A 27,751-nucleotide genomic window follows, 5' to 3' on the forward strand; every position below is an offset into this window, starting at 1 on the left:
AACAATGGCGGAATCATCACTGGAGTATCATCACAAGTGTCGTCCGTCCTCTAGGAACGTTATCGTCACTGAAGTATTCACAGTATCATTAAAACGTAGGTCACGTCCATCCTATAGGAACAATAGTAATGGAACTTTTTCAAATTAATAGCACCGTAGACTGGAGAATCATAAGGATAACACCGACTGAACTCTATGCACTTATTTCTTCTTAATTCAAGCAGTCACTTCACATGTCACTGGGCGCGACCAGTTTCAGAGTCCTGCGGTGGTGGCACTACCCCTACCACAACCCTAATTTCATGAAGTCTCTTCTCCATTCGCCGAACACAACAATGAATCATCCAAACAGTAACAAGAAATCCTACAAACGAAACGAGCACAGGAGGAAACACAAAGACTGGATGAACCAAGAACGACCAAGAGCCACAGAGAACTGATGGGGAACAAAAACTCTCTCATTAAGGAAGTCCAACACGCGCAAATTCTCAGACGTGATGAATAAGTTATCGGAAGGGAGGTCAACAGACACATTAACAGGTTGAACTCAGACTAAATAGCACAGGAGTCAGTTGCTCGATACAAACCACCAGCATGAACTGAATGAACAGGAACTTCGGGACAGATGACATTGGCGGATGTTGGTATACTGAAAAAGAAATACTGGACATAACCGAGACGGCATAGTGTACTGGAAGCTTGGGGACTGGAACAAAGGGACAGAGAGACTTCTCGGAAAATTATGACCAAGGGCAGATTCACAAGCGGCAGCACTGCTAGGACGAATAGCAAAGAGATATGCAGGGCAAAGCTGAGAATTGTCAGGAGAGAATATCACTGGCTGAGATCATCAGAGGATGCAAACATAACAGAAACCTAATCATGAGATAAAAGGAAGTATTCAGATGAGACAGAAGCTAGAAACAAGGAATTATTTAATGAGAAAGGAAATGGAACAGTGTGGAAGAGGTAGAACATAACAATTGTTACATTTGATTTGTAAATTAGGCATTATTTTATTTTTTGCAACATAGACTGATCAGTCAGGAGAACCCTATTTTGAGTGTCTAGAGCATTAGCCAAATTCTCGAGGCTAGATTGGAAGGTAGAGAGGTCCTCAGAAGTAGCCACACCAAATAAACCACCCAAGATTTCTCCACCGAGATCGAAGAGGCCAAGCTTAACACGAGAACGACCTACAGGGGTCTGAATAGGAAAAGTGCCGTTCAGATGAAGAAACGTAGTTTCTACATAGTCAAGTTTCCAGTGAATAGGTAAATAGAGAGACCAGAAGGCATCAGGGTTGTGTTTATCAACAATGCTTGACAGCTGGCATGCAATTTCGGGCAGGGTAATGGCTTCCGAGATCAGCGGCTCCAGGTTGTAACGGAGGGAGACTACATCTTCAACGATCATCATTTCACCACCCAGACTCTCCAGAGCCCCCGGCCTTACAGCACCATCGTCCGTGTCCGAGCCGAACCCAATGAGGGTCAGCATTGCCAGCTAGTAGTGCCACTGTATCTTACCTATAAAATGAATCTAAATCAACTCCCAGGTCAAAAGAGAGGTCAGCTGAGAAGGCATGTGAGAAGGACCATAAGGTATTTATAGCATTCATGGATCAAAAAGCATAAGACAAAGTGGACAGAGAAGGATTGTGGAAAGTTTTGCGCAAGTACAGTGTAGATTGTAAGCTGCTAGGTACCGTCAAGAGTTTTTACGATGGTAGCGAAGCACGTGTAAGGGTTAATGGGCATCTTAATGAATTTTTCACGATCGGTGTAGGCGTGCGACAAAGTTTGTGATGTCCCCATGGTTGTTCAAAATATATATGGATGGGGTGATGAGAGAAGTAAAAACACGAGTAATGGAGAGAGGGATGACGTTGGTGATGAATGGTGATGGATGGAATATCTCAAATTTGTTGTGTGCTGATGATGCATTACTATTTGCAAATACCGGACACGAACTTGGTGGGCTAGTGCAGAGTTTTGTTGATGTCTGTGAGCGTCGTGCCTTGAGAGTAAATGTAGAAAAAAGTAAAGTGATGGTTATTGAGAGAGAAGGTGACTCCCAGTGCGATGTTACAGTGAATGGAGAAAGACTGGAATTGGTGAGAGAGTTCAAATACCTGGGTACAGTGATAGAAAAGAGACGAAAATGTGCAAAAGAAGTGGAAAGTAGAGTGACACAAGGAAGAAAATTAGCTGGTGCAATGAAGGCCTTGATAAGAAACACAGGCTTGAGTGTTGCAGCTGCACGAGGCTTACAAGAAGGAGTGTTAGTGCCAACTTTAACATATGGATGTGAGACTATGGTGTGGCATGAAAATGAAAAAGGCAAGAGTGAGAGCAGTGGAGATGGGACTGCTGAGGAATGTATGTGGGGTACAGAGAGTGGATAGGATACGAAATAATGTGATTCATGAAAGATGTGGAGTGAGGAAGTCTGTGGACACCAGAGTCGAAGGGAGTGTGCTGAGATGGTATGGTCATGTGGAGAGAATGGATAACAATAGAGTGGCGAAAGAGGTATATCTGAGCGAATATGAAGGTAGCAGTAGGCGAGTTAGGCCAAGAAGAAGGTGGAGAGACATGGTGGATGCGTGTGTGAGGAAGAGAGGTTTGGAAATCGATGAGACTAGGGACGGACAAGAGATCGAGCTGGCTGGATGAATATTGTGAGGAGAAGTGCATGATCAGGGATTTGGCACCCCTTTTTAATGTGGCAGTGTCCGGACTGACTCTATCGGATACGTTTATGTGATGCAACAGAACGTGGTGTATGTTTTTGGTGTATTCGATAGACCCAGGATTCGGGGGCTTGAATGATGAGTGAATGGAAGCTTGGCTCATTGGATTGGGCAAATTTGGGCTGTATGGACACTGCTATATCTCACTCTGCCCTAGGGTGGGAAAGGTGGTCCGGATGATGATGATGATGATGTCAAGGAGATAATCATGAAGAGAACATGGCTGTGGGGATATACAAGAAACTGAAGATTTGTTCACAGAGCATAAGTTTGAATGGTAGTTATTAACAGGTGAGGAAGAATACTTTGGGAATACACAAGAAACTGAAGATTTGCACACAGAGCATAATTTTGAATGATAGTTATCAACAGGAGAGGATGGCTGAAGTGCCTCAGAATGAGAAAGAGAATCTGAAGGGGTGTCAGAAGAACTAACAGAAGTAGAGATGGAATAAGAGAAGATGGAGCATCTCTGAGTGACTTCTCCAACACCAGGACCCTTGGGGCATACCCGACAGGAGAGACAGAAACTGTTTCAACTCGTGAGTGAAAAGGAATCCGATTTGAGATATCTGGCACAAATAATTCCTGAACAGCAATGCCCCCACGTGCCGGTAACACATCGATCCCATTGCTGCCACCAGTAAGTGTATCTGTTGTTGGGAAGTGTTGGTAAAATGGTCCAACTATAATGCCTAGTTTGTAAAAAATCATCTGTAACAATTTGTAACACACACACACACACACAGGGAGAGAGAGAGAGAGAGAGAGAGAGAGAGAGAGAGAGAGAGAGAGAGAGAGAGAGAGAGAGAGAGAGAGAGAGAGAGAGGAGGAGGAGGAGGAGGAGGAGGAGGAGGAGGAGGAGGAGGAGGAGGAGGAGGAGGAGGAGGATGACGATGATGATGATGATAATGAGGAGAAGGAGGAGAAGAAGAAGAAGAAGAAGAGATAGAACATAATGATGATGATGATGAAAAAGAAAAAAATATATATAGATAGAAAAATGCATTTTTTCCCTCTCATTCTCATCTCCACAGTACCAGGCGACACACACACACACACACACATACACACACACACACACACACACACACACACACAGGTAAAATAACGTATACACACTGATGATTTATGCACACTCAGGCCAGGGGAAAGAGCCATCATTCTCATCATAATCAGTATCATTATCATCAACCAATGGAAACTTACTGATAAGCTCTTGGTCTTAAAATTTCTTTTAGTTATTTTAGAAAGTATGTGTTTCTTTGATATCCCTTTTCCGCAGTCTGCTTGATGCACTTCTTCAATTTGGGGTTCGACTTGTGCAGATGGAAGATCACGCATAGTACTTCACCCCAGCTTGACAATTTCATCACAGGAAAACGGTCAGTTGGGTTCCCAATGAGACAAATACCATCATCCTGCCTATTTTTCGGCTTTTCAGCACATTTTGACACCATTTAAGACCTGTGAATGGAAGAAAACAGAATTTCAAGTGGGCATCAGACAGCCCGCAGAAAGCGACACACAATGTTTCAAAACTTGTCCTCATATTCAATGGAATACAGTGGATTAAAATATCCAGGGAGCCAAAATGCATCACAACTTAACATAACAACATAATACGAAGATACACACTCACACTAAAAGTCTAAAGAATACACAAGGTCAAACTACGGCCGGACAAAAACGCCTCTATCTTCGTGCATATTGTCACGCGGCCAGCAGTTGTGCTCACTCACTCAGTTCTCTTAAGGTCACTGTGCTGTTCACAACTAATCAATGCCTACTAATTGTGCAGTATTCGGGTGTTATGAAGACTCAAGAAAGAAGGTTAAGGGTGTCAGCTTCGTTAGATTTCCAAGAAATGATGAAGTTCGTCAAAAGTGGATACATTTACGTAAAAAAAAAAAAAAAAGACATCTTTTACCCAGACATAGAAAGAGTATGAAGTTTGTCATTTTGAGCAGAGCGCATCTCAAAGGTCACTCAGGTACGAACTGCTGGACATACAATACCTCCAAAGCAAAGAAGACTAGAGGATTATGCACTTCCGGCATTGAATTTACCAAATTCTAAATGTAAGAATGTGACCCATGACTAAAAAAAGAAACACGAAAGGATATTTTTAAAAGATACATTTCAAAAGCTACCCATGAAAATATCAGATGGGCGGACATATTCACTACATTTTTCTTGCAATAACTATTCTATACAAGTCTGCCTATCTTTCTATTAATCTCTCTATCCTTCTATCTATCTACTATACTGATTGTTGTATATTGCATTTAGGTTCGATGGAACACCTTAATTACACCATCTGTGTGTGTGTGTGTGTGTGTGTGTGTGTGTGTGTGTGTGTGTGTGTGTGTGTTCATGAAGCTGGCGATTCATAGTATTATTTATATAAATCTAAGACACCAGATAATACCAAATCCACTCGCAAGGCTTAAAGGATTTCTTTCGAGCAACAGGAATGCATTCTAAACAACTGTAAAAACTCAAGGCAATATAACAAAAAAGTGAAAAAGCTAGTAAAGCAGAGGGCAATTGTATGTATTTTTTTTTTTTTTTAACCTACAGTATATAATGTTAAGAAAACGGAACCGTCAGTGATGGCTTGAGAGAGTGTACACCACAGAAAATGGAGCAGACAAGAGAAGTAAGGGTTGGGGATAGAGGGGGAGAGGGACAGGTAGGCTGCATGACGTCACGCCACATAAGCGCGATTAGACCTGTTGCATTCTTTAGACCTTGCTCACACTAGCATGCAGTACTGCGTATATGGCTAGCTCAGGTCGAGTTTACTCGCAGCTGACTGACCTACACTACAGTAGCACACACACCACCTTCCTGCACGACCCCGAAACACGCAGCAATCACACTGATATTTCTCCTGCCACAGCTCCACCCAAAATGACTGATAAATTGATGGCTTTCTTGAGAGAGACCGGACTGATCAGAGTGATGTGACTTTTTTACTGTGTGGTTATGGTTTTTATGAACAGTAAATATGTATATATTGTAATATTAATTAGGGTTGACAGTTGACATATTTTAAATAGTTCCTCCTCCCACCGATCTATTTCTAATATAGATGTCCCCTACATTAAGCCAAGTTCCTTGCCTGACAGTCACCAGCTGATGAGTGCAAGTGTGCAATATAGGAAGGTATTGGGCACTTGCAGTCGATGGTAGTCTGCTGGGCGAGGTTCTTCAATTTTTGTATAAATTATGTAAATACATTATATTATCTTGCTTAAGTTATTCTAATTAGGGACGACAGCTGACGTATATGGAAATGTTCCTGACTCGTCTGGTTCCCTTTCATATATTGATGTCCCCTATATTAGGTTGTGCCTCGACTGACAGTCATCAGGTGATGAGTGCAGGTATGTAATGTAGAAAAGCATTACATATCTGCAGTCGATGGTGTTCTCTTGGTCGAGGCTTTTTGAATGTTAGTGTAGGCCTAGTTATTTGTCTCTTAGGATTTAGTATAGGTTAGCGATTTGTCTGTTAGGTGGTTAGTTTTAGGGTCTTTAAATTAGGTATTTTGTTTATAAGTAATATAAGGTTAAAAATATAAAAAAATAAATAAAAATAATAAAAATAAAACTACAAAAAAATAATAAAATAAAAATTATTATATATATATGTACGTGTGCATGAAAGTGTGTATGTTCATATGCATGGATGTGTGTATGTATGTATGTATGTATATATATATGTTTGTATATATATGTATATATGTGTCAATATATATACATATATATATATTTGCCTTAATGACCAGAGGCTTCGGCCTCAATGGTCGATAGGCAAAAAAAAAAAAAAAAAAAAAAAAAAAAAAAATCCACCCAAAGTGGATTCATATATCCAGCAAGCAACACACACACATCAATGACGTGTTTTCGTTTTAATCATACCGTACTATTTTCAGATAGCATTATTCACTTTAAAAGAGACTTTTCGAATCACAGGGGTGAGAGAGAGAGAGAGAGAGAGAGAGAGAGAGAGAGAGAGAGAGAGAGAGAGAGAAATTTCATATGATAACTTGCACTCTGCTATATGTTCTCGTCAATAAATTAGAATCACCTGGTAGCAGGGCTGGGGGTCAACAGGACTAAAGGTGTTAATGGCTGCAATTAGGTCGTCGGGAGCTGTAGCTGGCTGCACGTAAGGTTGGATAAGCCGATTACGATAAGTGAATGACTGGCTGTGGTAAGAGCCAGTCCGATTTTACGCTCGTTTTTGCTTCATAATTTCGATGACGTATGTTATTGGGTTGCTATTCCTTATTATTTTCGATGCGTTTGACTCTAAGCATACCATTAACAGGCCATTCTATAAGGCCCAGCAGTCCTCTTACGTACCACACACATTCATTCATCAACACTTTGGCACTAGCACCCACCTACAGAGGACTGGGTGCTACTGCCAAATATATTCAGCATCCAGAAGATGTCTTGCAGTGAAGGGATAAAAGAAATCTTCGAAAGTGAATAAGTACGTCTGAAGGTTGTCAGAACAATAAGAAAAAGAAGTCTATGGGGCCTGAGGGGCCCCCATTCTGCATCATCATAATATTTCCGCAGATATCGCTTCCTAGGAGGGTTCAGACACCACGTTGAGGGGTGGGTAAGGGACTGTAGAGACAGTGACCGGAAGAGCTCGATTAACAAGAAGGATCAGATGTCAGAAAGAGATTATAAATTTTACATCTCTCTCCAAGATTGCTATTGCATATGCTGCTTAAGTTCATCAGAGTTGGAAAACATGTAAGCTTGGTCGCCAAGTGGATCAGTAAATGAAGGGTGGGATGTAAATACGATGGTGAACATTACACTCTCCCAAAACAGCGATGGCTAGAGAAAGCAGAACAATATTTTATATCTTTCAGATGTGAGGTGGGTAAAAAATTCTGAAAAGTCATTGTAGTTAAAGAAGAGGTAAACAGGAAAAATATAATTAGGTATAGATTGGAAAAATAGTCTCAGCGAGGGTGTAGAGAGTTCACAAGATTCATGTTCAGAAACGGGAAAACAAGAAAGATTTCACATACATACGCCCTAACCACCTCTGGCTTTGAAATGATTATAGAAAGAGTAGAAGGCTAAAGACTTCGGAGTGTTGTCAGTGGTCTCATGAGTCAGCTGAGCCTCACTGGGAAAAGTAAAGTGAGGATTGGAGGATTCTGAAGTAAAGGTCATAAGTAATGCAAAAACTGGCCGAGTCAGACACTGGCCCGAGGCATCCTAAGTAATCATCATCAGCAAATGAATTAACGTGTCTGATAATGGACAGATCGGTAACAGACACTAGACAATAGGTAAAGTGGGTTAATTATGGAAATACTTATGTTCCCCAACACCGGGGACTCGATGCAGTACTGGCTGTCGCCTTTATATTGTTAAGTTGCTACATAAACTCTGAATTCGCAGTTAATACTATTATGAACTTCAATTCAGCTAACGTTGATTATTCATTATATAAAGTAAATTTTCTAAATATTACCAGTTAATCGCTCCCCCAATGTTTCTTCAGAACTCAGCCTATTTGACTCCAGATCCACACAGTTGACAAACCTTAACCTCAACCTTACCACTGAATTTACCATTTGGGGCGATTTTAACGGCCATAATATAGAATGATTACTGCATTCTGCCAGGACTAATGATACTGGTCTAGAATGCGAGCTGTTTCCAGAATTGCTTAATCTCACGCAACTGGTAAAACAACCAACTAGAATATCAGATAATCCTGACCGTTAGGCCTATCTCTTGGACCTACTCCTGGTAAATAATCCAGAAGCATAGTGGATAGAAGTATTGCCACCACTTGGATCCTCCGACCACAATCTCATGAAAGCCTCATTAATCACTTGCCCCAAACCTTTTCGTTCTGAACCTGTCAGGGTGACCAGATGGTACTTTGACATGGCAGACTTGGATGGATTTAGAAATAGTCTTGCTGATATTCCATGGCAGCCTTTCTTCTCCAGTGACATCAGTTCTACCCAGTCCCACATTAAGGACTTAATAAAAGCTGATATGGAACTGTTCATACCCAGTCAACAGTTCAGTAAAAGATCCGACTCCCCAAAACGACTTGACAGCAATTGTGCTAGAGCAACGACCTAAGAGTCTTTAATATATAACTTTTACTTTTAAAAAAATGAATCGCTGTCAATTCAAAACTCCTAGAAAGCATGCAAAAGAAGTAATAAATCTCGTTAAATCGAACTTTCTTCACAATCAAACATTCTAAACCATTAAATAACCCTAATGACAACAGAATACTCTGGTCAGCTCTCGGTTCTTTCAAAAAGAACTTCAACAAGTCGTCACCCATTCGGCCCCCACTAAAATCTTCAGATGGTAACACTACAAATGACCCGCATGGTACTGCGAACATCCTTGCCAGTACATTTGCCAGAAATTCTACCTTAGAGGAAGTTAGCCAGAACGTCCCTGTACTAGAACTTGACTTTCCCAAAATTTCTATTTCTAAAGTTTTTGACTGAGCGTGGCACCGTGCCCTGCTTTCCAAACTCCCTATCAACTTTAGTTCTTCTGATTTCCTCATATCTCAGTAACAGAAGCATAAGACTGCAAGCAGATGATGTATATTCCAATTTCCACTTGATGAATGCCACCGTGCCACAAGGATCAGTTCTGGCTTCAGCTGTATTCCTAATTCGTATTAATGATCTCTGATCAGACGCCCGTTCGTTCAAAGATTTCCTGCACATATAGTGCAGGCCGGGCCATACATTAGCCCGGTCAGAGGGGTGTGGGCTGGTTAAAAAAATAGTAAGGGGGGAGGACAGGACCTGGGGATTGCCCAGCACACACGTCCTGTCTCCTGGCTGGCTTTGTGGTGCGTGATCAGACGCCCGTTCGTTCATCGTTCAAAGATTCCCTGCACCTATAGTGCAGGCCGGGCCTTATATTAGCCCGGTCAGTGGTGTATGGGCTGGTTAAATAAACAGTAAGTGGGGAGGACAGGACCTGGGGATTGCTCAGCACACACGTCCTGTCTCCTGACTGGCTTTGTGGTGTGTGTGATCAGACGCCCTTTGTTTGTTTGTTATATTTTCCCCACAGCCTGGTGGGGAACGGGCAAACATGAAAGCCCGTCAGAGTATATGCAGGAATAAAGCTCCCAGACGGGAGCATAGCACGGCAGACAAACAACTGGCAAAACTAGCAGAAGGCGGCAAAGGCAGGGGAAGGTGCGGCGATGGGTGGTGAGATGGTTGTTCGATGGTAAACGAGGTAGGGCGGGGCCGACGGTGGATGATCAGGCCAGGCTGCACGATGGTCTAAGCGAGGGCAGGGCGGAACGAGAGCAAGGTAGACAATACGGCGCCGATGGAGGAGGCGCCGACGAGCTCAGGTAGAAAACGCCCCGAGACTGCCCTCAACCCCCATTGCCCATGATGGAAAAGGGCGAAAAACGACTAGCCCAGCTCTCCAACAGCAGCAGGTGGAAGCGAAGAGGGGAGGCCCAGTCCAGGTGGGCACAAGGGCACAACCCCGGTCAAGGTATTGGCGGAGGGAGGGTAGTCGGCCAGGTATAGGGCGGACGAGCCTCAACCTCCTGGTGGGCTGACCATGGCACTCCCCTAGGTGGAGAGGACAGGCCCGTCCCTCGGCTGGTACAGCTGCTGTGGAGAGCTGGTCCCGCCGGGAACAGTGGTGGAGGTGTTGCCTCGGCGAGAGGTGGGCTGCGAGTGATTAGACGTCCATAATCCCGTTCACTCATATGAATATGACTGAACACTTCATAGTTCTTTCACATTTAAAGGCCCATTCATAATGTATAACTCACAACTCATTACATTTCCATAAACCAAAACTTATCTAAGATCACTGAATGGCTACAAAATAACATTTTCATTTAACGCTATGAAAACCAAATATATACATTTTACTAACAGACAGTTATTGCCTGATTCCTTTATTACCTTCAATACTACTAATATTTCTGTCACCAAAAACATTGAAATTCTCGGTGTTGCACATTTTCACTTAACAAAGCCTGGACCTCTCATGTCACATCACTTGCTAAAACAGCTTCAAAAAAAGTTGGATTATTGTTCAAAGTCCGTAAATTCTTCACTGACGAGCAGTTAGCTACCTAATTTACAGGTCACGTGTGCTCTCAGCTGGAATATAGCTCACCCTTGTGGAATGGATGTGGAGAGGTTGCACTAATACAACTGGACGAAATTCTGAACAAAGCTGTTAGAATTATTAATAACCCTACTATTATCAATGAACTACCTCCCCTTCAAGTAAAGAATGTTGCCTCTCTTGCATTACGGTATTTTACATATACTTTTATGGCAAATGCTCAGATGAAGTTGCATCCATTGTACTACCTCTCCATGCCTTCCCCAGCGCTATATAGGCATCACGTTGCGCTCATGACTGGACTGTCAAACTGCTATATTACAGAACTTTTGCCTATCAGAATTCTTTTATTTCTCGAAGTGCATCTCTCAGGAACTCGCTTCCCCAGAATGGTTTCCCGCCAGACTTCATCCTACGGCTGTTAAAGTCCAACTGTTACAGATATTTATGAATGGAGGACACCTGTAATCTGGTTTATGGATTATGTCTTTATTTATTTTTTGCCTTCCACAGTTCCGTTATATATATATATATATATATATATATATATATATATATATATATATATATATATATATATATACTATATATGGATTAGTTGTAAACTGTGTACTGTGCATGTAGTTTGCCATAACAGTTTTAGGAAGATGATTAGCAGATTATGCTGGAATGCTTTAATCAGATGGCGTTTTTTTTTTTTTTTTGTTATTTAATTCATGTTGGCCAATTTGACAACATTGTTCAGCACAGAAGAGACTTTTGAAAATAGATGGCCTAGACTTAGCTTTCATTAACGATTTCATTATAGGAACCTCCCCTAAGCTGAATGAAATCGTTTGAAGATAGCAAGAACAAGGAAATCATCATATCAAAGGGAGAAAGTAATATTTTCGTCTGCCTACAATTAAAGAGCTTGCTTCAGGTCATCTAGGTAGATACATCTACAGACTCTCAGTTGGTATCAAAAATTTTCCACCAATAGTATAAGTGGCACACACTAAATCACTTACTTGTGAATTCAGTGTCTAAACAACTCCACCCAAATGGTAGGTAAAGGAGGGGGTAGATGCCAGGTGGCGTTCAGTAGCGGTGCTCATCTGTGTAACTTAGGTCTTTCAGCCTGTGGAGGATTTGTTACCCATTAGCCTGGGTTACAAAGCCAGACAATTATCCAGTTTTACTTTTCCTGAGTTGTAGAACATTGTGTGGAAGTAGTAAGAAAAAACAATGAATTATTATTATCGCTTCAAATGTTAGACAAAAGTGTAGATTGATTGTTTACCTCGTCAGTCCAGTGACGCATTTCTGTATCCTGTTCTTGCTACCACCAGATGATTTTGTTTGGCTTAGGATACACCTTCAGGAGTGAAGAGATTATGAAGGACATATCCAACTTCTACATTTATAAAAGTCTGAAGAAAGCTAAATATAATCATCTGGTGGTACCCATAATAAACATAAAACACGTCATAGTAGAGAAGTAATTGAGGTATCTTAGTATGACTGCGTGCAACAAAGGTCTCTGCCGTCGAATAATATTCAGATGTGTAATGAGGACACAAACGTGCTAAAGAGGGACGCCTTAACGTGGTGGCATTACCCGGTTATATTAACGTCCCTCAAGTGCTTTCCTATCCCTCAAAAGGAGGATGGTGAACTGCAGGAGAGAGCTCCTCATGCCTCCATTTCACAGTGTTCACATTCTGAAGGAGCCTGAGGTCACAACAACAACAACAAAGATGGTCAAAATAGTAGTCATCAGGCAAGCACAAAAGATCGATAATTCGTTAAATATACATAAAAACAGCCTTGTCAGAGTAGAGCGAATAAGAAAGGCAAAAGAAAATAGTGGTCCATCACATAGAATTTACAGTGGGGAAAAGTGTGGCTTGTTGTGCTAATTTGAGGCAGGTGATTGTACGCCTATTCAAAACGCTCTCTGTTTCGCCCAGAAATATGGGAGTAACAGAAACATCTGGGTATGATTGTAAAGTGTAAAGTTTCATATGAGCATATACATGAATTCAAATTTTTGTCTTTGTTTGTTTGCATGCGAGGCTCTTTGAAATTTGGTAGGTTACAGCAAAACCCCAAAATGAACAAGGGAGGAGCCTGTTCTGTTATCAAGTATTTGCAGATAAAGGGTATGATCCCCAAGGAAATCCATGAAGACAAGATCAGCACGCATAGTGAGGACTCTCCTTGGTATTATACAAAAAAAAAAAAATAAATAAATAAATAAAAGTCGACTGCTGATTTCAAGCGCGGATGGGGGAACACTGAAGATGAGCCATTGTTGGGATGCACAAAATCATCGACCACTGATTATCTAATGAAGGGCATTCACTGCATGATCTTGAGACTTTTGCCTGTGAAACAGATAGCCGACACCACTGGTAATCGGTGTCGGCTCAGTGCACACTGTTTTGAATGACATTTTGGGTATGAGCATGCAGTCTGCAAGGTGGGTGCCCAGAAGGTTGACACCAGACCAGTTGCTGGCATGATTGAAGACTTCAAGGACAGTTTTGGCTCATTTCCAAGCTGATGCAGCCAATTTCATCCGGAGATTAGCGATCCAGGTTGGATTCAATACTTTGAACCTGAGTCAAAGAATCAAAACAAGCACCGGAAACATATCCGTTCTCCATCTCCCCCAAAATTCAAGCAAATAGAATCTCCTGGGAAGATGATGGTCTCAGTGTTTTAGGGTCATGAGAGAGTTTTCATGACTGACTACTTGTATAAGGCTTATACCATTAATGGGGATTATCATGCATCCGAACTGCTACAGTTTAAATAAGCAATCAAAGAGTTAAGGAGGGGAAAGCTGCGAGCGGGCGTGCTCTTGCTAAAGGATATTGTCTCTGCCCACATGGCACGGGTGGCAGTGGTTGAATTAGGCAACTGTGGGTCTGAACTGTTGCCTCATGCTTTTCATGCGAACTTTCTCCATCTGACCTCTGCCTGTTTCTCAAACTGAAATCACACCACCATGGTCACCGTTTTTGAAGTGATGATGAAGTCATCCATGCTGTTGAGGTGTACTTGGAGACTCATGATGCGGCTTTCTTCGGCGACGGGATGGCTCTGCTTGAACGTCGGTGGACCAAGTGTGTTGAAATTAGGGAAGATTATGTTGAGAAGCGACAAAGGAACAATAATTCTTCGGCGAAGGTCTTTGGATGAGGCCGCGAACTTTTTGACGGACTCACGTATCTACGTTGAAGACGGGGTGCAGATGAAGTGAATGAAGCATCTGTAGGGGGGTAGAGGGGTGAGTGAAGGTGTAGGGACGTGAAGAGATGTAGGGGAGAGTAGGGGTGTGAGGGGATGTTGGGAGTGTAGGAGGATGTAGCTGTGTGGCTGAACCTTCATGAGGTGGGTAAGGTAAGGCGTATGGGTGTCGGAGTGAAACAAGCAGGCGGACACACACACACACACACACACACACACACACACACACACACACACACACACACACATCAATGCCGTATTTTTCAATTTAATCATACAGTACTACATTATGATAGTATTATTCACTATTAAACTTTTCGAATCACAGGGGTGAGAGAGAGAGAGAGAGAGAGAGAGAGAGAGAGAGAGAGAGAGAGAGAGAGAGAGAGAGAGAGAGAGAGAGAGAGAGAGAGTAGATTTCATATGAGTACTTGGCCTTTACTACAGGTTCTCCTCAGTTAAATAAAATCACCTGGTAGCAGGGCGTGGGGTCATCCGGACTGAAAGTGTTAATGGCAGTAATTAGGCCACCGGGAGCTGTAGCTAGGTAAAGGATTGTTGAGACAGTGACCGAAGGAGCTCGATGGACAAGAAGGATCAGATGTCAGAAAAAGCTTAAATATGTTACAACTCTCTCCAAGATTGTCAAGAATGTAAGTAGGCTACTGCATATGCTGCTTTAGTTCATCAAGGTTGGAAAAATGTAGGCTTGGTCGCCAAGGGGATCAGTAAATGAAGGAGGGTATGCAAATACGATGGTGAACATTGCACTCTCCCAAAACAGTGATGTTAGAGAATGCAGAACAATAATTTAGTTCTTTCAAATGTAGGATAGTTAAAAAAAAATCTGAAAATCATTGTAGTTCGAGGAGAGGTGACCAGCAAAATTGTAACTAGGTATAGAAAATAGCCTCAGTGAGAGCGTGGAGACTTCACAAGATGAATGTTCATAAACGAAAAAGCAAGATACATAGCGCAGACATACACGCACTAACCACCCCTGGCATTGAAATGGTTATAGAAAGAGTTAGAGGTTGAACACTTGGGACTGTTGTCAGTGGCCTCATAAATCAGCTGAGTCTCGCTGGGAAAACGAAGGTGAGGTTTGGAGGAGTTTGGAGAAACATTCCTGAATGATGCAAAAGCTGGAAGTTAGACATTAGCCCGAGGCATCGGAAGTAATCATCATCAGCAAAGGAAATTATGTGTCTGGTAATAGACAGATAAACTCAATAGGTAAATTGGGTTGATTATGGAAATTCTTGTGTTCATCAACACCGGGAACTCGATGCTGTATTGATTGTTGCCTTTATATATTTGAAAAAAAAAAAAGAAAAAAAAGAATTAGTGTTGTAGTGTCTCATATGCATGTAGTCTGACGTAACTGTTTATGGAAGATGATTAGCAGATTATGCTGAACTGCTCTCAATAATACTGAAAGGTCATGAGGTGTTCTCATACTCGGTTGCTTTTTTCTGACGGAAGTGGGCCACTCCAATGACTTTAAAGGCGTGTTTGTATGAACTTGTATGTGCTTTAAATATGAGGAATGAATGAGTTGTTTATTATCTGACAAATCGACTCTTCACTCAAACTACACATTGTCACCAACTGAGGTGAAATGGGTTAGGGATCTTCACCAGAATAGAACAAACGCCTCCCCTCCACTCCAAAAAAAAAAAAAAAAAATGAAATGGAAGACATGGCCCTCTTATTCACTCGGTAGTACTGCACTGTTCAGATGATGCTACAGCCTCCTCCATGTTCTGTGCTGCCATCTGCTTCATCCATTGGCTTGTAATGCTCACTTCGCACCAGTGAAGCAAACTCTTCTTTCCTCAATGAATGATGAATCGTCTTTTTTTTTTTTTTTTTTTTTTCAGTCATCCTATTCCTTACCTTTCAGAGATTTATTGCCTCTAGACATATCCGTCCATTATCACTTCCTACTGGCAATTTGCTTTGTATTTTCACTGCATGTACTTTGTCAGTGATGATGAACCTTCTTTGTTTTTTAACTATTTTCTCGTTTCCTTCTTTCAATTTTTTCCTGAGTGAAGACATTGATCACCTTACGAATGCTTCTGAAGAATTTACCATTGTATCCTCTTTTGCATTCTAGAATCCAGTTTCAAACTGCTTACCGATTTTCATACCTATTACTGTCCTTTCAATGTAGTTTCATTGCACTTTTATTGCCCCCTCAAAAGTGTACTGAGAAGACCTTTATTTAACATATTTTATTCCGACTACCTATTATTCTTGTTACTATGTTATTTATGAAGAATTACTCATCAGTATTATCATGCAGCCCAAGTGTTTGTTGAACATCATATTTACTCCATGATCAGCCTCTTTTTCTCTGCCACTGAAGAGTACTGCCAGTTCATCACACAATTTCACATATGCCTTACTTGGTACAAATAGTTGCATCATTACTGTCTCAGAACGAATAAAGGTGGTAGCCAGCAGGACCTACTACAATTTTCTTTAAACTAAAAGGTTTCGTGCTAACAAGCTACCGACGAGATAGGAACGAATTGAGTTGTCATTAAGCACTCATAGGTAGCAAACATACACACCAAAACTGAAAGGGCACATCCATTGCTGACTGTTTTATCTGACTTACATCCTGGTGCATAAAAAACATAACAGAACATTCTGATGAAAGGAAAGTGGATTTCATACATCAATACTCCATTCATTGTACAGTTTATTGATGAAGATACTCTACTGCATATATGTTTGAATTGTTATATGCATAAAACTGAAGGTCAGTACTGGTCTCAATGGTGTTCCTCGCCACGGTTGTACACCTTGACAATGGTGTAGCCGTAGTTACTGAGCTCGTCGAGGATTCGCTTGTCGTCAACATGGCGATCAAGTGGGAAGCCATGGGGGCGGTTGTCTGGGTACTTTCCTTGGTAGCCATAGTGGTTGAACTGGGTGTTCTCGTGAAGGTTTTCCACAGCGGAGTCTGCCTTTCCATCAGTTATGACCACCGCAAGGACGAACTCCATTCCCTCCTCGTTACCCTTAGGGATGAGGAACCTGTTAGGTAGACCCAGGGCACTCTCGAACTCCTCGAGGTGAAGTTCACCTCCACCGGAGAGGGCGGCCTCAGTCTTTTCCATCAGGGACTTGAAGCTTGGCACATCAGGGACGGTCACTGCAGAGTCCTTCGATGAACGAACGAGGTGGTTGGTACCTGGCTGGACTGTGGGGTCGGGGTATTATAATCATTAGATAAATTATCCATATGTAGATTTATGGCAAAGGGAAATAATATGACTATAATACATAACATTACCTCATCAAGATTCCCTAATGATCATGATTCCCCAATCATAATTGCACTTTTAATGTTGAACATAATTTTTATGCAAGAATACAATGAGTCCAACTTACGCATCACCCAGTACTTGTCGAGCTCAATCGCATTCCAGAAGCCATCATTGATGCCATAGAGGATTCCATTGTCATCCCTGCGAACCCAGCAAAAGATACGCACTGTGCCGAGAACTGGCTCGCCGTTGTTGTTGGTGACGTCAATTTTGAAGGAGAAGTCCTTGTGGTTCAGACGTGGGATGTAGGTGGAGATGTCAACGTCAGCGACTTCAGGGGTGTCATCAACAGCATTGATGAGACTGTACTCAAAGTCCTCAAAGTAGGTCTCCAGTTCGCCATCAATGCTAATGCTGTCAACGGCAACACCGGTGAATTCAATATCCTCCTTGGTGTAAGCCGGAAGGCTGTGTTTGTGTTCCTTAAAGATGTTATCCATGTACTTGTGAAGACGGAAGAAAGCTGGGTCACGAGTGGCCGTCTCGAAGTGTTCCAGGACACCGGGAGGAAGATCATATTTCCCATGTGGGTCTCCCTGGCGACCCAACATTACGTGGGCAGTGTTGTGGAGGGCACCGTAGTACTCAGAGTTGGGGCTGTACGTGGACGACTCGATGACGTCACCAAGAATTTCGATACCATGGGAGTCCCTGATGTTGATGTTGCTTCCATCTCGAGCAGTAATGAAGCCGTGGGCAATGGCGTCACGGATGCGACTCTCCCACATAAGCATGTCACGAACTCTGGCCACACCGTCCACATCGTCGAAGTGGATGTTGTCGGGGCGGGAGGGGAAGTAGCCACCGTATTTGTACATGGTGTGGGGAGCAAAACCCTCATGAATGACGTCATCCCAGTGCAGTTCCTCAACGGGCTGTAGATGGTTGGAGAGACGCTCAGCATCGAAGCGGACAGTGAGCTGATGGTGAACCCAGAAGAAGTTCTCACCCTTGCGGTCCAGGTGCCAGTTCTCACGTTCGTCGATCCACCAGAAGGGGAACTCCAAGTGCCAGAACACGTGGTGAGTGTTCATGCCAATGTCCTCTCCGAAGTAGGCCACACGCTGTTCGGGGTTCTTCTTACTTCCAGTGAATTTGGACTTAATCCTTGCAGGTGTCTGTGTCATCTTGGCCTTGTAAGCTTCCTGAATGACCTCGCTGTTGGTGAACAAGTGGGGAGTCACCTCATAGAGAGGAGGTAGGACGAGATGTTCACTGATGTGAGCGTGAATGACGGCGGCGTACATGGCGTACACGAACTGCCCCTCGTTCATGCGCTTACGGAAGTAAGCAGCATTACCGACAAAGGTGTTCCAGTCACTTGCATATTCAATGGCGTCATAGAGCATGAGAGCCTCTTTCCTCTGGCGATCGTTGAAGAGGGAGAACCAATGCTTCCGTTCCAAAAGACGCCCGTCATTGAGCTCCTTCATCAGCAGTTTGGCGGAGACTCCACCGTCATCGTAATGAGCATTGGGGCCCAGTGGGTCCCAGGAATCCTCGAGGTCCTTCAGGTGTGGGTCATGAACCTCCTCGTAGACCTTGTATAGCAGGTAGTTGACATCATGCTGCATCTGAGCCTGCGAGGCACCTGTTGCAAATATTACGTTCTTAGCTACATGACGAGTTAAAGACAATGAAGAAAGGATAACTGGCATGTCACTGACCATGATCTACTGTGCACGGGTTGATCATACTGATGACTTCCGTATAAAATGTAATGTTGTTGGAATGTGTATGTACTGAAGCCTGTTAATAATTCTTTGGTTCAGCTGTATATCCGAGGGTGTGATTACCAATGACAAACAAATGAATATCAGCCCAGTACAGAGGTTATCCGACACTGTCTACAGGGATTCTGAAGTTGTGATAAATTATCATAAACGGTCCAACTTTTGGTGTTCTGTGGCGTAAAGGATGGGAATAATATCACAATTATCATTATAACGTTCTTTCCCATTTTCACACGGGCTAAGGAATCCTAGAGTAAGGGTGCTTCATTTCTTTGAGGACTTGATATGGAAATTACAGTAGCTATTTATAAATTATCTTTTAGGTTGGAACGCCCACTATTTTCTCACTTGAAGTAGAGCTGCCTTCGGGTAGTTTTACACTGAGAACCAAATGGTTTCCTGTATCCCAGAAAATATTTATTACGTTGGATGGTAACCATATAGCCAAACAGACGCCTGATGGTCAGTGGGTTAAGGCGGTCCAACAAGATATAACCTATTAGGGCATACATTTGAGGGAAGGTTCGGTGTTATTGTTCTCATGAGGGAGAACAATTGGTCACGCTCGCCTTAAATGTCGGGACTAAGTAGCCCAGCCTCAGGGTCTTACGCTGCTGATGGGAGAATAAGGATATATGTTAGAGAGCAGATGGTCAGGTTGGAACCACACCTTGGTAAATCTAACCCCTTCAGGATGGTGACGTCTTTCTTTCTGTCACCGATATTAGTGGCGACAGTATTGTATTTGTTCAGTTTTTTTTTTTTTTTTTCATTCCTCTTTACGCTTGCAAAGTGAATGTCATTTCTTCACCAATTTCCTTTAAAGTTGGTGCACTTCGTTCTTAGGCAATCAAACCAAATATTCCTTTGTTCATTTCTATCCATTTAGGTATTTTAAAGTGTTTTATGGGTTTATATATGAAATAATATAAATACAGGAAATGGGGCAACACTACTTCGTAGATTATACAAGCTTCTTATTAAGAGGCCTTAACTGATAGGAGGAAAGCAAAGATTTTTAAAACCTGACATTAATTTTTGATGGAGTCCATCATGGATGTCCTTGAGAATAGTGGCAGTCTGTACTCTAGCAGCTTATTCTTGCTACTTTTAGGCGAATCTACTACGCCCACGAATGTTCTCGAACAAAGAAGAATTATTGAAAGCTACTATTAAGTCTTCCACTTGAAAGGAGTTAGCATCAGTGGATGTGAAGCTGTCGGCTCGTTAGCGCCAAGGTTGGAATCCTTTGGTGGGCAGCTCGTGTCATTGGACTCATGTGTTTATCCTCCTTTTGTGGGCTGGTAGGTAAAATGACTAACTTGGGTTACATCTCGTGGAGGTATTTGTGGTGATTTGGATGATGCATCGGTCTTGTATCCCATGATATTGGGTGAATAACCCGTCTCACACTTCGAGGCCTATGTTACCTAGATGAGCACTGCCGCTGGGCGCCCCATGGTTTCTGGCTTTACATTTACCTTTTAGTATCATTAAAAAAAAAAAAAAATCATCGAAGCCGAATATACATATGAAATAGTTGGAAGATGTTACGGAGAAAAATATTACTTTTGATTTTGAGAAATGAATTATCAGTCCACTGGTACTGAATATTCTCGGAAGAATAACCCACCGAAAAGATATTATAGATGTGTCTGAATGTGTGTGTGTGTGTGTGTGTGTGTGTGTGTGTGTGTGTGTGTGTGTGTGTGTGTGTGTGTGTGTGTGTGTGTGTGTGTGTGTGTGTGTGTGTGTGTGTGTTTGAGGGAAGAGCATATTTGGTGCTTTAGTGCTAAGGACACGTATAGTATAAGTTACACACGCAGTCATTTTCAGTTAATGCTAGATTCAGTTCATGGTCAGTGAATATCATTTTCCTTAAAAATAATAACCTGAAACGTATTACATTAACACTACTGTATAGGTAGGATGATCTTTTTCAGGCTCCTGTGACTCTCTCAGCTAAAATATAATCCCATGGCGTTTGCTATTACTGAGTGCTTAAATTGTCCCGACCATTAGAAACAATAAAATTCTGAATCATGCCACTTTAGCTGACACTTGACGAGTTACTTCGGGGCAGCAAAAGCCTCAGTAAAATCTTAAGTACACTCGGGGATTAGCAAATTTGGAAATAATAAATTCTTTGTTATGAAAAGTCTTAGCATCTGATTCTAGGTGATGCTGGAGGTCTTGTAGTACCATGTTCTTGGCAATTCATATTGCATATGACACCTTAACATTGTCTTACATGCTGCTAATGTTCCGTTAACCCGTTGACTGCGCTGACGTTCATTATAGCTCATTCGTTCTTCCTTCAGATGATTTGATTAATCTTATGTGAGATTAATTGTTCAAAAAGTGTCTCCTGATTTTAAAACTACATTTCTGAGCAGCTAGAAGTTTAAAACATGTGACGTCAGCGGATTGAAGATGCTGCAAGTGACACAGATTGAATGAGCAGCATAAAAGAGGACTGTTAAGGTGGACGTGAGGGAAAAAAACAGACTAGGGAGTGGGGTATCGATCCCTTGAAGCAAACGCTATTGTTTTTACTTTAACATAAGCGTGAAATTGGCGTCCTTTCATTCTGAATGCTGAGATGTAGTAACACATCAATACAAGGATATGATGCATGTCTGGAGAAGGTGCCTTGCACAGGATGTAGAGTTGTAATGATCTTTTTCTGCCACTGAGGTAGGCAAAATAATCTGGAAAGGGACGAAAACTTTTGCCAAATTAAAGTGAAAACATAGTATAAATTATGGTCCTTGTTCTTACCAGCTCCATCGGACTGATAGCCAGCTGTGTCGTCCAGCCCGATGCTCGGCCATGCAGTGGCTGTGGCCAGGAGAACACATAACACCAGGACCTTCATGGCGGCGATGGTGACGGCTCAGCTCCTATGTCCACCTTATATACCCGACGCACAGCCTGACTTTTGACTCTCATCCCTGATAACGCAGTATTACAAGCGACTACAGTATCTATTTTTTGCTTGCCTTTCCTGTTCGTGTTGTTGGGTGCTTGAGATAAGTGGCTTGGGTCCGTTTCTCAAGGTTCTTCATTAACTGCCACAAAATCAAATCTCCATAACAGTATGGTATTACATGTATCATTTGGATATATCGTATTGTTTGTGTTATTCATTCTTGCATTGTAGTAAAAGTGTCTGTTGGCTGTATGAGTGAAGGAAAAGTTATAAACAAACGATCTCACACGGAGATTTAGGGCGAAAAATATATGAACACTGGTCCTGGTGGAGGATTGGTTCCGTCGTCCCGATTTCAAACACATCAACTATTGCGTTCTGCCTTTCCAGCCTGTTTTTTTTTTTTTTTGTTTCAATGAAGATAATTGCCAGCTCGTGTAGTGGTTATGACGCCCTAATCTTATACGGTGAATGCCTTCGATTTATTTTGCTTGCCTAACATGCTTGTTGTTTTCTTTTATTTGAGATTAATGTTTGGTGGTGTAGTGGCTATACCGTCCCTATGTTTTATGGTGCATGCCTACCACATTTTCTGCTTTCTTTTGACTGAGATAATAGTTTGGAGGTGTAGTGGCTAGAACGCCCTTCGACTTTCTTTGCTTGCTGTTCCTGCTCATGCTCTGGTGTAATCGGACCGGTGTGAATTTCCTTTGTCGATAATGTTGGATCTTCTTTTTCTTCCCATACTTTGTCTACACTTGCTAACGCAAAACGATGACAATCAGGTGTGGGTGAATTTTAGTACCAGAATGGCAGTAAAATCTGAACTTAAGAAATTCATACTGAGTGACTCGGCACATCATCAGTATTATCATTATTATCATCCTCATCATTTCGACTGTGATATGTATATACATATTTATATACGGCCTTAATGACCAGGGGCTTTGATCCCAATGGTTGATAGGCCAAAAAAAAAAAACCACGACTGTGGTTCTTTACTCACTCGAACAACATTTCACACACACACACACACACACACACACACATATACTGTATATATATATATATATATATATATATATATATATATATATATATATATATATATATATATATATATATATATATATATATATATATATATATATATTGTACTGCACTGATGACAGAAATGATTAATCATTATTTCAAAAGAGGACTATAATAATCTTCAGGTGGAGTCAGTCAGAGGACTGGGAAATCAAATGTGATTTATATAATCTTTAGGGCAATAATACAGAAAATACAGAATTTAATATCTAAGAGTGTGAGACAGTCATGTCTGGCAATAGACATTAAACCAAGAAAACAATGCACTGGTGTTTGAAAGAAAGAAAATTGGGCACTAAATTTTCTAGTTACAGTAGAAGGAAAAAAACATCCAAGTAATAACTTGGCGCTGTACAAATTAGCATGTAATTTGTATAGAAGTACAGAAGTTATGGAAGCAATTTTTTTTATTCATTTAATGAGACAGCGTCTTCTTTTAAATTTAATTATTGTTGGCAAATTTGACAACATTGTCCAGCACAGAGATTTTTTTAAAAAGATGGCCTCGACTTAGCTTTCATTAACCATTTCACTATAAGAATCTCCCCTGAGATGAATGAAATCGTATGAAATTAGCAAGAACAAAGAATGCGTCATCAAATCAGTGAGGAAAAGAAATAAGGAGAGAGCTCCTTATGCCTACAGTTCACCGTGTTCACGTATTGAAGAAGCCTGAGATAACAACAACAGCAACAAAATAGATACAGTGAAAGTAGCAGTCATCAGGCAATCACAAAAGATCGATAATGAGATAAATATACAGAAAAACAGCCGTGTCATAGTAAAGACAATAAGAGAGACAAAAAATAGCAGTCTGTCACATATTATTTACAGGGGGAAAAGTGTGGCTTGATGTGCTAATTTGAGGCAGGCAGGTGCTTGTACGCCTCTTCAAAAAGCTGTCGGTCTCGCCTTGAAATATGTGGAGTAACAAAAACATTTGGGTATGACTGTAAAGTGTAAAGTCTCGTATGCGTATACACATGAACTCAGATCTTTGTCTTTGTTCGTTTGCATATGAGGCTTTTTAAAATTTGGTAGGTTTAGCACCCAAAAATGGACAATATCCCAAAATGGACAATGGGAGAAGCTTGTGCTCTTATCAAGTATTTGCAAATAAAGGGTATGACTCCCAAGGAAATCCATAAAGACAAGGTCAGCACGTCTAGTGAGGACTCTCTTTGTTATTAAACCACACACACACACACACACACACACACACACACACACACACACACACACACACACACACACACAAAGCTGGTTGCTGATTTCAAGTGGGGAAGGGGGAACAATTTAGTTGAGTCACTGTTGGGGTGCACAAAATCATCGACCACTGAGAATCAAGTGGACGGCATTCACTGCATGATTTTGAGACTTTTGCCTGTGCAATAGATAGCTGACACCATGGGTATTCGGTGTCGGCTCAGTGCACACTGTTTTGAGCATTTTTGGTGTGAGCATGCAGTCTGCAAGATGGGTGCCCAGAAGGTTGACACCAGAGTAGAAGCTGACAAGATTGAAGACTTCAAGGACAGTTTTGACCCATTTCAAAGCTGATGCGGCCAATTTCATCCGGAAATTAGTGATCCAGGATGGATTCACTACTTTGAACCTGAGTCAAAGAATCAATACAAGCACCGGAAACACTTCGATTCTCCACCTCTCAAAAAATTCAAGTAAATGGAATCTCCTGGGAAGACGATAGTCTCAGTGTTTTGGGGTTATGAGAGAGTTTTCAGGATTGACTACTTGCAAAAGGCTCATATCATTAATGGGGACTGTTATGCACCCGAACTCGACAGTTTAAAGAATCAATCAAAGAGTTAAGGAGGGGAAATCTGCGAGCGGGTGTGCTCTTGCTCTAAGACATTGCTCTTCCCAAACACGGCACAGGTGGCACTGGTTGAGTCAGGCAACTGTGGGTCTGAACTGTTGCCTCATACTTCTTATCCGAACTGGCTCCGTCTGACTTCTACCTGTTTCTCAAACTGAAATCACACCACCATGGTCACCGTTTTCGAAGTGATGAAGTCATCCATGCTGTTGAGTGTACTTGCAGACTCATGATGCGGCTTTCTTCGGCGACGGCATGGCTCTGCTTGAACGTCGGTGGACCAAGTGCATTGAAATTAGGGAAGATTATGTTGACGAGTGACAAAGAAACAATAATTCTTCGGCGATGGTCTTTGGATGAGGCCGCGAACTTTTTGACGGACCCACGTATCTACGTTGAAGACGGGGTGCGGATGAAGTGAATGAAGCATGTGTAGGGGGTGAGAGGGATGTGAAGGTGTAGGGACGTGAAGAGATGTAGGGGAGTGTAGGAGTGTGGGGAATGCAGGAGGGAGTAAGCGGGTGGCTGAACCTTCGTGACGTGAGTAGTGTATGGCGTATGGGTCTCGGAGTGAAACAACCAGGCGGACACACACACACACACACACACACACACACACACACACACACACACACACACACACACACACACACACACACTCACGCACACACACACACACACACACGCACACACACACACACACACACACACACACACACACACACACACACACACACATCAGTGTCGTATTTATCAATTTAATCATACCGTACTACCTCTAGATAGTATTATTCACTATTAAACTTTTCGAATCACAGGGGTGAGAGAGAGAGAGAGAGAGAGAGAGAGAGAGAGAGAGAGAGAGAGAGAGAGAGAGAGAGAGAGAGAGAGAGAGAGAGAGAGAGAGAGAGAGAGAGAGAGAGAGAGATTTCATATACTGTAATTACTTGAACTTTACTACAGGTTCTTCTCAGTTACTTGAAATCACCTGGTAGCAGGGCCGGCGGTCATACGGACTGAAAGTGTTAATGGCAGCAATTAGGCCACCGGCAGCTGCAGCTGGCTGCACGCAAGGCTGGATAAGTCGATTACGATAAGTGAGTGACTGGCAGTGAGTAGAGCCAGTCCGATATTCCTTTCGGTTTAGCATCATGATTTCAGTGACGTTTTTATTGGGTTGTTATTCGTAAGTATTTTCATTACCTCCGATTCTAAGCATACCCTTAACAGCTCATTCTCTAAAGCCCAGCAGTCCTCTTACGTACCACACACCTTCACTCACCAAATCTTTGACACTAGCACCCACCCACAGAGGACTGGGCGCTAATGCCAAATAAATTCAGCATCCAGAAGACGTCTTGCAGTGAAGGGATAAATGAAACAAATCTTCTAAGGTAAATAAGAGAGTCTGAAGGTTGTCAGAACAATAAGACAAAGACTTCTTTGGGGAATGAGGGACCCCGATTCTGCAGCATCATAATATTTCCACAGACATCGCTTCCTAGGAGGGTTCAGAGGCCAAGTTGAAGGTTAGGTAAAGGATTGTTGAGTCAGTGACCGAAAGAGCTCGATGGACTAGAAGGATCAGATGTCAGAAAAAGCTTAAATATGTTACAACTCTCTCCAAGATTGTCAAGAATGTAAGTAGGCTACTGCATATGCTGCTTTAGTTCATCAAGGTTGGAAAAATGTAGGCTTGGTCGCCAAGGGGATCAGTAAATGAAGGAGGGTATGCAAATACGATGGTGAACATTACACTCTCCCAAAACAGTGATGTTAGAGAATGCAGAACAATAATTTAGTTCTTTCAAATGTAGGATAGTTAAAAAAAAATCTGAAAATCATTGTAGTTCGAGGAGAGGTGACCAGCAAAATTGTAACTAGGTATAGAAAATAGCCTCAGTGAGAGTGTAGAGACTTCACAAGATGAATGTTCATAAACGAGAAAGCAAGATACATAGCGCAGACATACACGCACTAACCACCCCTGGCATTGAAATGGTTATAGAAAGAGTTAGAGGTTAAACACTTGGGACTGTTGTCAGTGGCCTCATAAATCAGCTGAGTCTCGCTGGGAAAACGAAGGTGAGGTTTGGAGGAGTTTGGAGGAAGTCATGAATGATGCAAAAGCTGGAAGTTAGACATTAGCCCGAGGCATCGGAAGTAATCATCATCAGCAAAGGAAATTATGTGTCTGGTAATAGACAGATAAACTCAATAGGTAAATTGGGTTGATTATGGAAATTCTTGTGTTCATCAACACCGGGAACTCGATGCTGTACTGATTGTTGCCTTTATATATTTGAAAAAAAAAAAAAAAGAAAAAAAGAATTAGTGTTGTAGTGTCTCATATGCATGTACTCTGACGTAACTGTTTAAGGAAGATGATTAGCAGACTATGCTGAACTGCTCTCAATAATACTGAAAGGTCATGAGGTGGTCTCGTACTCGGTTGCTTTTTTCTGACGGAAGTGGGCCACTCCAATGACTTTAAAGTCGTGTTTGCATGAACTTGTATGTGCTTTAAATATGAGGAATGAATGAATTATTTATTATTTGACAAAACGACTCTTCACTCAAACTACACATTGTCACCAACTGAGCTGAAATGGGTTAGGGATGTTCACCAGAATAGAACAAACGGCTCCCCACCACACACCCCATCAAAAAAAAAAAAAAA

General features: G+C 41.9%; 1 protein-coding gene across 1 annotated transcript; it reads right to left on the reverse strand.

Moving 5' to 3' along the window:
• Positions 1 to 16,919: 16,919 nt before the first annotated feature.
• On the reverse strand, positions 16,920 to 22,091 carry LOC145416233 (hemocyanin subunit-like). Its single transcript, XM_080285242.1, has 3 exons — positions 21,992 to 22,091; positions 17,542 to 19,068; positions 16,920 to 17,350 (listed from the first exon to the last, which is right to left on the reverse strand). The coding sequence occupies exons 1-3, from the start codon at positions 22,086 to 22,088 to the stop codon at positions 16,920 to 16,922; spliced, it is 2,055 nt and encodes a 684-aa protein (XP_080141368.1). The 5' UTR covers positions 22,089 to 22,091.
• Positions 22,092 to 27,751: the final 5,660 nt, after the last annotated feature.

This window comes from Coenobita brevimanus, chromosome 13, assembly GCF_032717465.1.
Source record: "Coenobita brevimanus isolate Jiangsu-jjx chromosome 13, ASM3271746v2, whole genome shotgun sequence".
Taxonomy (NCBI): Eukaryota; Metazoa; Arthropoda; class Malacostraca; order Decapoda; family Coenobitidae; genus Coenobita; species Coenobita brevimanus.